Genomic DNA, 15,273 nt, shown 5'->3' with positions numbered 1-15,273 from the left:
CAATGAGTTTAGTTTAGTTTAGAAACCCTAGCGCAGAGCAGCCCCGCGCTCCCCGGAGCTCATTTGATTGGTCGCTGCAAAGTCTCTCGCTTGTGCTTTGAGTACTGAAGGAAACACAACTCTACTTGTATTAATAGATTACGTGCCTAACTTGCAAAATGGCCAAAATCTGTACTTTTTCTCACAGAAATCTTAGTGAATGTCTAACGTTAGATGACCTATATTGTTTAAGCACTGTCTACAACACATATCAACTGCCTGCAGAACAAACTTCAATCATCAGGGTTCCTAATAGTTTCTGAAGGAAAACAGCGTCTGTGATGAGGTGGCGACTTGTGCAGGGTGTACCCCGCCTTCCGCCCGAATGCAGCTGAGATAGGCTCCAGCAACCCCAAAAAGGGACAAGCGGTAGGAAATGGATGGATGGATGGATGGAAAACAGCGTTACCGCTTGTGAATAAGTTTTCACAACAAAGGGCCACATAGTGATAGCATAGACTAGAGCAGGGGTCACCAACGCGGTGCCCGCGGGCACCAGGTAGCCCGTAAGGACCAGATGAGTCGCCAGCTGGCATGTTCTAAAAATAGCTCAAATAGCAGCACTTACCAGTGAGCTGCCTCCATTTTTTAAATTGTATTTATTTACTAGCAAGCTGGTCTCGCTTTGCTCGACTTTTTTAATTCTAAGAGAGACAAAACTCAAATATAATTTGAAAATCCAAGAAAATATTTTAAAGATAGATAGATAGTATTTTATTGATTCCTTCAGGAGAGTTCCAGACTTGGTCTTCACTTGTTTAAATAAATTCATTTATTTTTTTACTTTGCTTCTTTCAGAAAGACAATTTTAGAGAAAAAATACAACCTTAAAAATGATTTTAAGATTTTTAAACACATATACCTTTTTACCTTTTAAATTCCTTCCTCTTCTTTCCTGACAATTTAAATCAATGTTCAAGTAAATGTATTTTTTTTATTGTAAAGAATAATAAATACATTTTAATTTAATTCTTCATTTTAGCTTCTGTTTTTTCGATGAAGAATATTTGTGAAATATTTCTTCAAACTTATTATGTTTAAAATTCTAAAAAAATTGTGACAGCTCTGTGTCGCAGGGTTCTTTCCAGGACCGACAAACTGGCCAGGCGTGTTACCAAGGTTACAATATTTTATTTATCTTTCCAGTTCAAAAGTCTTTTTCCTCTTTCAGTTCAAAAAATCTTTCTCCTTCCCGCCTCTCTCGCCTTCCGGCTTCCCTCTGGCTTTTCAGCTCCCCCTCTGCGGTCACCAAAGCTGCTAATAAAGACACAGGTGATTAGATAACTCGTTCCAGCTGAGATATCCACTCACCTGTCATCTGCTTCACAGCCGGCTCCTGCACATGCCCCGCCCACAGGCGACGCGTGGACCACGCCCCCTCCACATGCCTCCACCGCCAGTCTCAGGCCGGCAGCCGTCCGGCCGCCCCAACTCCCCCTGTAGAGGGCCGCGAGAGGAAGTCGGCCACGGCCATCTGGGCCTGTGGACCACCTGGAAGTTGTAGGGTTGCAACGCGAGGTACCACCGGGTGATCCTCGCGTTGGCATCCTTCATGCGGTGGAGCCATTGGAGTGGTTTGTGGTCCAAACAGAGGCTGAAGGCGCGCCCCAACAGGTAGTACCGAAGGGCCCCGACCGCCCATCGGATGGCGAGGCACTCCCTCTCTACCGTGCTGTACCTCGCCTCCCGGTCCGAGAGTTTTCGGCTGATGTACAGGACGGCGCAGTCGACGCCCCCCCACTCGCTGGGACAGCACCGCCCCCAGCCCCCTGCCCGACACGTCCGCCTGCAGACAGAAGGGATGGCAAAGTTAGGCATGCACAGTACCGGCTCCTCGCAGAGGGCTTTCTTTACCTTCTCAAACACCCGCTGGAACTGCTCCGACCACTGGACCAGTTCTGGAGCCCCTTTCCGGGTGAGGTCAGTCAGTGGGCTGGTCAGGTCCGCAAACCGGGGATGAACCGGCGGTAGTAGCCCACCAGCCCCAAAAACTGCCTCACCTCTTTTTTTGTCTTGGGAGGTGAACAGGCTGCGATAGCCGCTGTCTTGTCCATCTGCGGCCGCACCTGCCCCCCCCCCAAGTGGTACCCCAGATACTGTAACTCCCTCCGGCCAACTGCGCACTTCGCCGGGTTGGCGGTGAGCCCCGCCCGCCTCAGGGACTCGAGCGCCGCTTCCACCCGCCGCATATGTTCTTCCCAGCTGCCACTCTGGATGATGACGTCATCCAAATAGGCCGCTGCGTATGCCGCATGCGGGCACAGCACTCGGTCCATGAGACGCTGGAACGTGGCGGGCGCACCGAACAAGCCAAACGGAAGTGTCACGAATTGGTATAAACCTTCAGGAGTGGAGAAGGCCGTTTTTTCCCGGGCCTCTGGTGACAAGGGAATCTGCCAGTAGCCCTTGGTTAAATCCAGCGTCGTGAAAAAGCGAGCAGTGCCCAGCCGATCCAGGAGCTCGTCGACCCGAGGCATTGGGTACGCGTCGAACCGTGATATTTCATTCACCTTGCGGTAATCCTACCAGAACGATGGGGCTGCACCACACACTGTGGGATTCTTCTATTACACCCAACTCCAGCATGGATTTTAATTCTTCCCGAACCACTTTGTGCTTGTGTTCGGGGAGCCTGTAAGGCCGAGATCGCACCAATTCTCCCGAATGGGACCTCCATAAGCGGCAATGGGTGCAAGGGCGCCTTCAGGATGACCGCTGGATTCACCAGCTGGCAGTCCGGGCAGGCAGCGCACCAGCGGCGCACGTCTGCCCGAATGCCCGGCCAATAGAATCGGACCATGACCCGATTGAGTGTTTTATCGTAGCCCATGTGGCCAGACATGGGATTAAAATGCGCCGCCTGGAAAACCATTTCCCGGCGGCGTTTTGGCACCAACAACTGGGTGGATTCTTCTCCGGTTTGAGTGTCACGGGTCACTCGGTATAACCTGTCCCTAATAATCGAAAAGTGGGGAAACACCCGTGCATTTCCCGGGCGCACCAGCTGACCGTCGATGTAATCCACCTGGTCCCAGGCCGCGCACAAGGTTTCATCACAGGACTGCTCGAGGGGAAAATCCTCCGTAGGGTGCCAATGGGGTCCCGGGGGGACTTCCCGCGAAGCCCCCGACGGTTCCCGCTCGGCAGTGTCGGATGAACACGCGTCGCCACTGAGAACCGCGCGGATACTCCCCTTTCCTACACCCCGTGAAAACATCCCCACACATTGCGTCACTAGAAGATGAAATCCCGGCCAATTTGTCCCTAATATTATGGGATGCGTAAGGTGCGTGCTTACCGCAACCTTGACACTATGCTTTTGTCCCTGATACCAAATTTCAACTGGCACAATGGGATACTTGTGCACATCCCCATGAATACACCTTATTTGCCCCCGTGTCGCATGCCTCAGTGCCCCGGGTCGAACCAGGTTTTGGTGGATCATGGACTGTCTACAGCCCGAATCCACCATTGTCCGATATGTACTCCCATACCCTTATGGGTAAGGGAGTACATACACAGTACGTCTCCTCTGGATCGGGGGCGGGCGCTGGGGGACCGACAACCCGCATCACCTGTTCCACTTCCATCAGGGAGCAATCTCGCCTCACGTGACCGGGCTGTCCGCACCCCCAGCACACCGGCCCTGGTGTTCGAGGTGCCGTCTGCAGGGGAAGCCCCCTTTCAGCAGTGCCAGCATCCTGCAACGAAGGAGCATAGGGAATGTTATAACCCCTCAAACCCCCCCTTGATACTGCTGTTGGCTGGAATGGGTGTGGTGTGGTGTGGTGTGAGGTGGCCATGTCCGGGCCAGGAAACTGCTCGTGGGTCCAGGTCGCCCCCTCCGGTTGCGCAAGTCGTCTCCGCGGGGCTGGGACGGGCCGTTCTGCCGCCCGTGGTGCTGGGGTGGGTTTTTCGGGCGTCTTCAGCTCCCGGTGGACCGCCAGGTGGTCCTCGGCCAGGACCACTGCGGCCATCAGGTCCCACGGACGGTGGTACCGCACCCATGCTGCCGTCCTGGAGGGGATGGAGTCAAGGAACTGCTCCAGGAGGATACGCTCGAACATCCGGCTCTCTTCTAGCTGTGGTTCGAGCCACCGGGTGGCCACGTCTCGAAGCTGCTGCGCCAGCGCAAACCGGCGGTCCTCGGGACCCAGTCGCATTGCGCGGAACCGGCGTCGGTGGTCCTCCGGGTGACTCCCGACCCGGTCTAATATTGTGCGACGGAGGTTGGGGAAGTGCACCCGGGCTTCCGCTGGGAGACTATGCGCCGCCTGCTGCGCCTCCCCCGCCAGGAGCGGCAGCAGCTTCACCCCCCACTCGGTCTCTGGCCATTCGCATGCTGTTGCCGTGGCCTCGAAGAGGTCGAGGAACACCAGTGGGTCTTCGCCTTTCGTCATCCGCTGCATGGCGGCTGTTTTTCCCGCCTTCGCGGCTCCTCCTGCCTGGCTCACCAGCACCTGCAGGATCTGGGTCTGCTGGCGGCCCGTCTCCATCTGCTGCTGGCTGGCCGCTGACACCTCCGCCAACATTCTTCCAAGCGCTTCCAGGGGGGTTGGGGCTGACATTTCTTTCTCTGTCCTTGCTTTATTGGGTGCCAAATGTGACAGCTCTGTGTCGCAGGGTTCTTTCCAGGACCCACAAACTGTGGCCAGGCGTGTTACCAAGGTTACAATGTTTTTATTTTTATTTCCAGTTCAAAAGTATTTTTCCTCTTTCAGTTCAAAAAGTCTTTCTGCTTCCCGCCTCTCTCGCCTTCCGGCTTCCCTCTGGCTTTTCAGCTCCCCCTATGCACCAACGCTGCTAATAAAGAGACATGTGATTAGATAACTCGTTCCAGCTGAGATATCCACTCACCTGTCATCTGCTTCACAGCCGGCTCCTGCACATGACCCGCCCACAGGCGACACGTGGACCACGCCCCCTCCACAAAATTATTCTGGCAAATCTAGAAAATCTGTAGAATCTGAGGCTTTTGACAAAGTTGCAGAAAAGTACTCTCAGGTCATAAACAGAGTTGGGCAAGAGTTTGAGAACAGGTTTTGTGACCTGGATCAGCTTGAGCCATGTGTGTCGATCATTTATAATCCTTTCATGAACGTGGACATATCATGCATTGCTGAGCAGTTAAGTGCAACATTCAGCCTGGATGCTGAACAGGTGGAGATTGAAATTGTAACACTGCAAAACGACCTCCACCTCAAAGCCCACCAGGCTGCACCAAACTTTTGGTGCCTTGTTGACACAGAAAAGTACAGTGGTGTATGCGCAGCAGCTATGAAGGTTGCAAGCCTGTTTGGTTCAACTTATCTTTGTGAATCAGCCTCTTCTGACATGAACTTCATCAACAACAAACACAGAACACGCCTCACTGATGCACATCTGCAAGACTCACTCAGAGTTGCAGTGTCAAGTTACACACCAGAGTACAACACACTAGTTAACAGCATGCAATGCCAGGCTTCCCACTAACTGACAAAGAAACAGATAACAGATTTGGTGTCCAGTTCAAAGTGTGACATGATTTATTTAAAAATTTGAGAGTTGACTTTTGTATTTTACATGAGTTATTATTTGTACAAACATGGTGCAAAGTAATTCATGATTTGTTCAAAAATGTTAGTGGCTAGCTAGTTAAAATGGGATATTGTGATTTCACAAGACTGTCTTAGAAGTGATCATTTGAAAATGTTCAATTTGAAAAATGTGCACTTAGAGAAAATATAAAAATAAAGTGTTGCATATTGATATTTATCTGTTTCTATATATACTTATTGTGAGAAATCATTAAGATGATCAGTGTTTCCACAAAGATAAATATCACTAATTTTTAATAATAACATAGAGTTAAAGGTAAATTGAGCAAATTGGCTATTTCTGGCAATTTATTTAAGTGTGTATCAAAATGGTAGCCCTTCGCATTAATCAGTACCCAAGAAGTAGCTCTTGGTTTCAAAAAGGTTGGTGACCCCTGAGCTAGAGCATGCAGTTGGCAATCACAATTGCATCCTATTTAACAGTATCATGGAAAACATGTCTAACCTCCCCATAAAAGTGGATGTTCCAGCTTCCTGACTGCTGGCAGTGTGTACATTTGGCCTGATGACGATTGGCGAGTGTCAACTTTTCATCACATCTTTACCTTAAGAATGCTTTCTTCATTCAACAGGTGTCATAATAAAGAAGACAGTCATTCATTTTCACTTGGCGACCAATGGGGGCAAAAGTGGCGCACTGCATCTTCTTCTTCTTCTTCTTTTGTTTTTATGGCGCACTGCATCAGCGACGGCAGCCAAGAAGAAGAAGAAAGGATTTTGCAGCGACCAATCAAATTAGCTCCAGGGAGCTCGGGGCGTGGTCATCCCTGCTCTGCGCTAGGGTTTCTAAACTCGCAGCCCGGACTGGGTTAAGCTAGCGAGTGCATACTTGCAGTGTGATGTTGACATGTGCTGTTTTTGTTGCTATTTGTTGTGGCACGTTTTATGTTGTAACAGGTTAAAACAACAACTATTTAATGCTCAAGCAGTTGTGGCTGCTTAAGGTATTTTTTTTATTTGAATTGTTCATAACTTTGTGTTGAACACCCCCTCGAATGAACATGTAATATCGTCCATAATCCCGTTTTTGTATACCTATATTTTTGTCGTTTTCAAATGTAACTGGCAAACTGGATATATAAACGAATGAACATGTAATATCGTCCATAATCCCGTTTTTGTATACCTATATTTTTGTCGTTTTCAAATGTAACTGGCAAACTGGATATATACATGCTCTCATTTATGGTCGAATATCAAACATTTTCTTGAAAATAATGAGACAAAGTAGGTTGGCTGCCGCCGGTGTTACTATGTTGTGTTTCAATCATATGTGAACGACTGGTATCCTTTTTTGTTTAATACAACCCGAAATACTTTTTGTTGTCAAAGTCGTCTTTACTGATACTATTATATATATTTAAAATATGAGTCATTGTGTTGACCAAATAAAGGCACCACTGATACTTCATTCTATATAAATGTATGATAAATAATTATTTACTATCTAGTAACTACATGCTGCCGCTAGGTGACATCATACGCAAATACGGTGTTAGCTTTCACTGTTATGCTGATGACACCCAACTCTACATGCCCCTAAAGCTGACCAACACGCCGGATTGTAGTCAGCTGGAGGCGTGTCTTAGTGAAATTAAACAATGGATGTCCGCTAACTTTTTGCAACTTAACGCTAAGAAAACGGAAAGGCTGATTATCGGTCCTGCTAGACACCGACATCTATTTAATAATACCACCTTAACATTTGACAACCAAACAATTACACAAGGCGACTCGGTAAAGAATCTGGGTATCTTCGACCCAACTCTCTCGTTTGAGTCACACATTAAGAGTGTTACTAAAACGGCCTTCTTTCATCTCCGTAATATCGCTAAAATGTGTTCCATTTTGTCCACAAGCGACGCTGAGATCATTATTTATACGTTCGTTACGTCTCGTCTCGATTACTGTAACGTATTATTTTCGGGTCTCCCTATGTCTAGCATTAAAAGATTACAGTTGGTACAAAATGCGGCTGCTAGACTTTTGACAAGAACAAGAAAGTTTGATCATATTACGCCTATACTGGCTCACCTGCACTGGCTTCCTGTGCACTTAAGATGTGACTTTAAGGTTTTACTACTTATGTATAAAATACTACACGGTCTAGCTCCATCCTATCTTGCTGATTTTATTGTACCATATGTCCCGGCAGGATATCTGCATTCAAAGAACTCCAGCTTATTAGTGATTCCCAGAGCCCAAAAAAAGTCTGCGGGTTACAGAGCGTTTTCTATTCAGGCTCCAGTACTCTGGAATGCCCTCCCGGTAACAGTTAGAGATGCTACCGCAGTCAAAGCATTTAAGTCCAATCTTAAAACTCATTTGTATACTCTAGCCTTTAAATAGACCCCCTTTTAGACCAGTTGATCTGCCGTTTCTTTTCTTTTCTCCTCTGCCCCCCCCCCCCCCTGTGGAGGGGTTATTCCGGTTCCGGTGACCATGGATGAAGTGCTGTCCAGAGTTGGGACCCGGGGTGGACCGCTCGCCTGTGCATCGGTTGGGGACATCTCTGCGCTGCTGACCCGTCTCCGCTCGGGATGGTCTCCTGCTGGCCCCACTATGGACTGGACTCTCACTATTATGTCAGACCCACTCGACATCCATTGCTTTCGGTCTTCCCTAGAGGTGGGCGGGGGGGTTACCCACATATGCGGTCCTCTCCAAGGTTTCTCATAGTCATTCACATCAACGTCCCACTGGGGTGAGTTTTTCCTTGCCCGTATGTGGGCTCTGTACCTATTTAATTTGACTGTGAAATGCTGTTATCTTACTCATAACATGATTGGCTTAAGCCTACGGTGGCCCCATGGGACCAGCGGTGATCTTATTGTTGCCTCTCTAAATGCTGTTTGGAGACGGCTTAAGTGTTCTCTCTAGCGGGAAGAACGCCGGGATAATGAAAGGTTGTGGTTGGCCATCTGATGGCGTCAGGTGGTCTTGGCTGCTTTGGCCGTTAGCATTTGTTGTGGGCGGATTTCACCAGCATCACCGTTGCTGGCTTGTTGGCTCATCCGTTTTGGCGTCCATCATGTGGCAGAGTGGAGGCACCAGGTACCTGCAGGTTATTCAAACTTCACCCTCTTTTAATGAGTTTTAAACGTTTTAAAACATGTTATAAATTCTATTTAATCAAATAATCAAATGTAAACAATCAAATGCAGATACTTTTTCTTATGCCTTCTGATCTCTCTCTCTCTCTCTCTCTCTCTCTCTCTCTCTCTCTCTCTCTCTCGCTCTCTCTCTCTCTCTCTCTCTCTCTCTCTCTATGTCCACTACTTGCTGTACATATCCTACCAAGTCAGATCTACACTGTTCCAATATCCATTTCTCTGTTCTCAGTTGTTGATGACTGATGATAACAACCAAACGTAACCCCCCCTCCACACCCCAGATTGTAAATAATGTAAATAATTGAAGTGAAGTGAATTATATTTATATAGCGCTTTTTCTCTAGTGACTCAAAGCACTTTACATTGTGAAACCCAATATCTAAGTTACATTTAAACCAGTGTGGGTGGCACTGGGAGCAGGTGGGTAAAGTGTCTTGCCCAAGGACACAACGGCAGTGACTAGGATAGCGGAACCTGGAACCCTCAAGTTGCTGGCACGGCCACTCTACCAACCGAGCTATACCGCCCCAATTCATTGTGATTATCTTGTGTGATGACTGTATTATGATGATAGTATATATCTGATAGTATATATCTATCATTAAGTGGACCCCGACTTAAACAAGTTGAAAAACGTATTCGGGTGTTACCATTTAGTGGTCAATTGTACGGAATATGTACTTCACTGTGCAACCTACTAATAAAAGTCTCAATCAATCAATCAATCAAAACATGTTTTTAACTCATTGGCTTTTAACCTAGAATGAGAGATTTATGTATTTCTTCTTTTTTTAGTTAAATGTTCCTTACACTTGACTGTCTTTAGTTGTATCCTGCTTTTAAATGTGTGTTTTAACTGCTGTGCAGCCCTTTGTGAAACATTTATTGTTTTTTTGAATGTGCTATGGAAATAATGGATTGGATTGGATTTTTGATCATTTTTCAAAATGAGAATTGACTGAATTTGGTGGTTGTATTGCCTGTAAACAATATTATTAATGTATTAATAATTCAGTTTCCCTCTGTTTGTAGTGAATCTGCAGAATATATTTTTACTGAAATATTTGAATTTTCCTAAGATACAGATGTATGTATCTGTACATTTTTCAGTATGAGGCAGTGTATTTTGTCACAATTATACCCCACAGTGTCAGATCAGAACTGATCATCGACAACGCAATAACATTATTTTGTCTCAGATTTAGACTTTATTTTACAGCAATCCACTGCATAATAATATATTATATTAGGGCTGCAGCTATCTAATATTTTCATAGTTGAGTAATCTATCGATTAGTTTGTTCGATTAACCGAGTAAGTAATCTGGTAAAACACGCTGTATACCCTCAAATTTAAGGAAAATAATTGAAATAAACAAATAATTTTCTGCTTGCCATAACCTACATTCTTTTTTCTTATAAACACACATTAACATTGAAATTGCACTTTTAATATATGTGCATAAATAAGAATTAAAACATAATCTCAGCTGTTCTCTGCCACACAGATCATGTCCCTCAAACTGCTCTCTTGTGCGCTCTACTGCAGCGGCTGTGCGAAAACAATATCCACGTGTTTAAGTCATTCCAAGCGGTCATTTTTATTACTTACACTCAAATGATAAATTGAAGCAACATAATATAAATTGAATTAATCAATGTAATTAATTAATCATTGCAGCCCTATATAATATATATATCCATCCATCCATTTTTCTACCGCTTATCCCTTTTGGGGTCGCGGGGGGCGCTGGAGCCTATCTCAGCTACAATCGGGCGGAAGGCGGGGTACACCCTGGACAAGTCGCCACCTCATCGTAGGGCCAACACAGATAGACAGACAACATTCCACCTCTGTGTTTGTGTACTGTATTCTTCTGTGACATAGTTTATCATCAATTAATCAATTTTTTTTTTTTTAATTCATCCAAAAGTCAGTCAAATCATGTGTAGACAGAAATCCTTGCATCCAAGTTAAGTATTTATCAGAATCAGATTTATTGGCCGAGTATGTTTAACACACAAGGAATTTGACTTTGTAGACTATGCTCTCTTTGTTTAATGCAAGAAACAAAGATAGCACACTACCGTGGCCATTATCTCAATAACCACAGCTGATGGATAGAAAATTATTTTTAAAAAAAAAAGGTTTACTATTTCAATCTAAATTTAAATTCTGAAAAAATATAATATGCATTGTTTTTGTTTACTTTCCTTGCAGAATTATAATGTCTTCCAATTGCTTGGTAAAGGCGCCTTTGGATCCGTCTACTGAGCAAAATCCATCAAGAGTGGTGTGGAGTATGTGATCAAAATGGTAAGCTAGTTTGAGTAAGTTAGTTGCTTGCAGTGTTAACGACTTGGTTATTACCACATAATTACAGTAAGGAGAAGGGTAAAATAACGCCCACACAGCTGTCATCGGACTATAGTCATGTGCTCCCCATAGGCCTCCTTGGCTTTCCCACAAACGTTATTGTGTTTGCAGACGACAGATTGACTATTCATCACATATGCCTGTCAGGACTTTTCTGTGGTGTTTTTTGCAGATTAACAAGGAGTCACTGCGAGAAAATGTCAAGCGTGTGAAAAGTGAGGTGGAGATTCACCGCCGTTTAAACAATCCTTCTATACTTCAGGTAAAATCTCACACAAACACATCTCATGTCATGTGAATTCCACATTATTTTACACTCTGGCTCCGATCACATTTACTCACTCTAATTTAGTGGTGTTTTTATCATTTGAGCATTACACACAATAGTTTTTTGTATTTAAAAGCATGCAATGGGTTTTATTAAAAAGGAAACATGTGCCAAGCCTTTCTAAGAAGAGTGAAGTTGTCTGTAAGTGCTAGCTTTCTGTTATTGTAGCCGTAGTTACATTATACAGACATCTTTTTCTCTTTCTTGTTATCCCATAATTCACTGTTAAAACACCCGGCTGTCAGTCTTGTCTTCTTTACCTAGTTGGCTTTTTATTTTGGTGGAGAACTGCTTGTGGAGTGTAAGCCTATATAGTTTATATATTTGACCAAAAACAAGTTCTAAATTAGGAATGGGCAACATGGCCTAAAATCTATATCGCCATATATATACTGCAGCCTCTTGCGATAACAATATATACCACAATATATTATTTGGCAAATTTATGATATTGGAAGGATTTCTAAATAGGTTATAAGGCTCCTAAATTGAGTGCAGACATATGTGGTAACATATTGGGTCATTTCTGGTTGAATTATTTTCTCAAAAACACTACAAATTTGGATATTGTAGATGCTGCCCAACACCAAGACGCTGAGAAGGCTTTGGTTCTCACAAAAAGGGGTTTATTTAACAAAGGCGGGGGAGGGGGAATACATGTAGTCAACTTATAATCATCCTCCCGGTCGGGGTATTTTTCATCATGCGTTTGATCGCCTTAGCTTTGTCCAACACTGGTTGCCTGATAACAGACAAAGCATCAATTAGTTTACACAGTATATACAGCTAGCATTCTGTTAGAGAGAAAGTGGAGTGTGCTTCTTACTGCCCGACTGCGTCCCATGCAGAGGTAGAGTGAGCTCAGGTTCAAGCTGCTGCATTTATGGCCCAGGCTGATCAGAACCCAGGTGTCCTCCATTGGTGATTAGACACAGCTGTCATCATCATGAGCTGATTGAGGAGGAACGCAGGTAGGTATCGCCCAGAGGTGTGGACTCGAGTCACATGACTTGGACTCGAGTCAGACTCGAGTCATGAATTTGATGACTTTGGACTCGACTTGACAAATTGTAAAGAGACTTGCAACTCGACTTAGACTTTAACATCAATGACTTGTGACTTCACTTGGACTTGAGCCTTTTGACTTGACATGACTTGCTACTTTCCCCAAAACCCAAAGATTAAAAAGTTATTTGGGAGCGCGCCGCTCCGTATTTTTCCTTTTCTTCGTCTGTGTCTATCAGCATGTTGTTCCTGTCAGCTGGTGTGCTCTCAGTACAACAGCCAATCAAATTAGATCTACGCTGTTTTCATCACACAGCTCTCATCCAATCAAATTGCAGGACAACCAATGAAGAAGAATTGTCAAACAATGCGGCAGTGAGAAACAATTATGCCAAAGTTAATTTCGTTCGGGTATTAAAACTACGACTCGGTCAACAAAAAACGAATAGCCCTATGCGAATCATGCAGTTTGAATATTATAGACGGAGACGTAACAACTTCCAACTTCGTTCGACATTTGAAGATGCACAAAGAAGGGTAAGTTTTGAATGTAAGCTAACGTTTATTGGCTAAGTAACGTGACTTTTATTTGCTGTGTAGTTAAATCAGTGAGGCTGTAAACTCACTGCTAACGTTATAACCATAGACATCTTATAAGGGTACACAGCATGGAGCGCTACTGCCTACAGGCGCAGACGAGACGCGGGGCCGCCATCTTGGAGTGGTGATCCGCTCCACTAGTTCAATTCATTTGGCAGGAGCAATGAACTGTCAGCGCATTTAATTCATCTTACCTCACTGAATACCACTGATTTTCACGCGCTTTGTTGTCATACGTGTAGCTATGATAAAGGACACATGTTTTGGCGTGTTTTATTATTCATAGTTTGCTTAACAGTAATATAATATTCTTATATGCTATATGTGACCAGACGTCCGAGATCAAAACTGGGAATATAATCCCCAGAGAAAGGGGAAAAAAACGGTCAGCTATTTTTAAATTGAAGAAACAATATGATTAGGTTATATATACATGCGTATATCCTACATAAACAATGTATGAATACATTAGATATCTATATATCTTATAGACTGTATCTCAGTTGCTGCAGCAGCAGAGAGTTTATTCCGTCTTGACACTTTGTATTGATATTTTGTATTACATTCTTCCCTTAAATGATCATGTTTACAGTGATTGTTATATATGTATTTTTTATGTATGTCGCTTTGGATAAAAGCGTCTGCCAAATACTTAAACATATATAAACACCTGAAAGTCTTTATATCAGCTAAAACCACCAATCTGTTTCACTGGATTCAGAATAATACCAAATGCTGTCTTACCCAACAATGTTAGTATTTGAATATTGTTACTTGAAGACTTATTCCTGGTTACAATTATACTGTTAAGAAAGTATTGTCTTATATTTTGCCTAAAATGAGAATGCATCATAATCAGTGGCGGCTGGTGAATTTTGTTTTAGGTGGGGCTGAAAGTTTGTAAACCAAACCCCTGTAGGGGCGTCATCCTCCCCCAGAAGATTTCTTTGTGATTTTCACATACAAATATTGAAGATCTTTGCTCCTTCTCAACTCTGTGGTAATGTTATTTTCATAAAATACAACCAATAGTACATTAATGTTAAATCTTACTTGTGAAAAGTAATCCCCCGATTCCTATTTGCAACAGTCCGCTCATTTGAGCAGGAAAACGCTGAACACCAGCCCGGCATCTTTGTTTTCTACCTGTCAACTGTCAGTTTAGGCTACTCGCCGGCTCCTCATCACCACTTCAAGATGCAAATTGCTCGCGTCACAGCAACCAATGCTGCGTCTACTTATAAGATGTCTGTGGTTATAACGTCATTGCAAACACGGCAATCTGTTGCGTCCACTGCAGTTCGCTACCTTATTCATACTTTTTGTCAAGTGATTTTTTTTAAGCAGGGTTGCATGAGGTACCTAGACATAACGTTACGTTAGTCAATGTATCACACACAATAACGTAACGTTAGACGGCGGTCAGCAGCCCCGCGTATTTTAGCCACCTACAAAAAGACAAACATAGTCAAATAAAGGTCAGTTAAAATGTATGCTATATTAAGAATATGTGTACATATTTCATAGGGCCCTGACATCTAAAAAGTACAACTCTGTTCATTGTTATGTTCATGTATTTGTTATGTTTTTCATGTGTACGCACACATCAACACACATACAGTATGAGATGAGATCAATGAGATAAGGTAAGAACAGGATAGAAACTGCTGTGGAACTAGTTACAATGCAATATGCCATGGACATACAATGTTAACACTTTTGTACAAATAAGTACAGTTGCACTTGTTTTTGCAAATGTGTTTATTCTGTAAAGGAATGAGTTAAATGTTTAAATTTGTTTACACTATTAAAATGACTGGTTAATAGTGCTATTATGAATTGCAATGTCAGTACTATTTTTTTTCCTGCTATTTCAAATGCACTTGTTTTAATAAATAAATACAACGTTTTAAAAGCATACACAATCTGTGTAAAAATATTAGTCTGTGGTTAAAAGGACTTGAAAGGACTCGAAACTCAAAATACATGACTTGTGACTTGACTTGAGACTTTCCAGTCTTGACTTTGGACTTGACTCGGGACTTGCCTGTCTTGACTCGGGACTTGACTCGAGACATGAGGGCAAAGACTTGAGACTTACTTGTGACTTGCAAAGCAATGACTTGGTCCCACCTCTGGTATCGCCCCTCAACCACTCTGCCTCGGTCCACATGTCTGCTGGGCTGAACCTGGGCACACCTCTTACCTCTGATAG

At 44.0% G+C, this 15,273-nt stretch overlaps 1 protein-coding gene across 1 annotated transcript in view; it reads left to right on the top strand.

Annotated features, from left to right (window-relative positions):
* Positions 1–8,667: 8,667 nt before the first annotated feature.
* LOC133645926 (serine/threonine-protein kinase PLK4-like) overlaps positions 8,668–15,273 on the top strand; it is a 13,415-nt gene continuing 6,809 nt past the window's right edge. The window contains 3 exon segments of the mRNA XM_062040856.1: positions 8,668–8,700; positions 10,970–11,065; positions 11,298–11,387. Of these exon segments, the coding sequence (XP_061896840.1) occupies positions 8,668–8,700; positions 10,970–11,065; positions 11,298–11,387 (219 nt within the window).

This window comes from Entelurus aequoreus, linkage group LG03 (genome assembly GCF_033978785.1).
Source record: "Entelurus aequoreus isolate RoL-2023_Sb linkage group LG03, RoL_Eaeq_v1.1, whole genome shotgun sequence".
In the NCBI taxonomy this organism is placed as follows: Eukaryota; Metazoa; Chordata; class Actinopteri; order Syngnathiformes; family Syngnathidae; genus Entelurus; species Entelurus aequoreus.
This window is presented reverse-complemented; position numbering and strand designations above follow the sequence as displayed.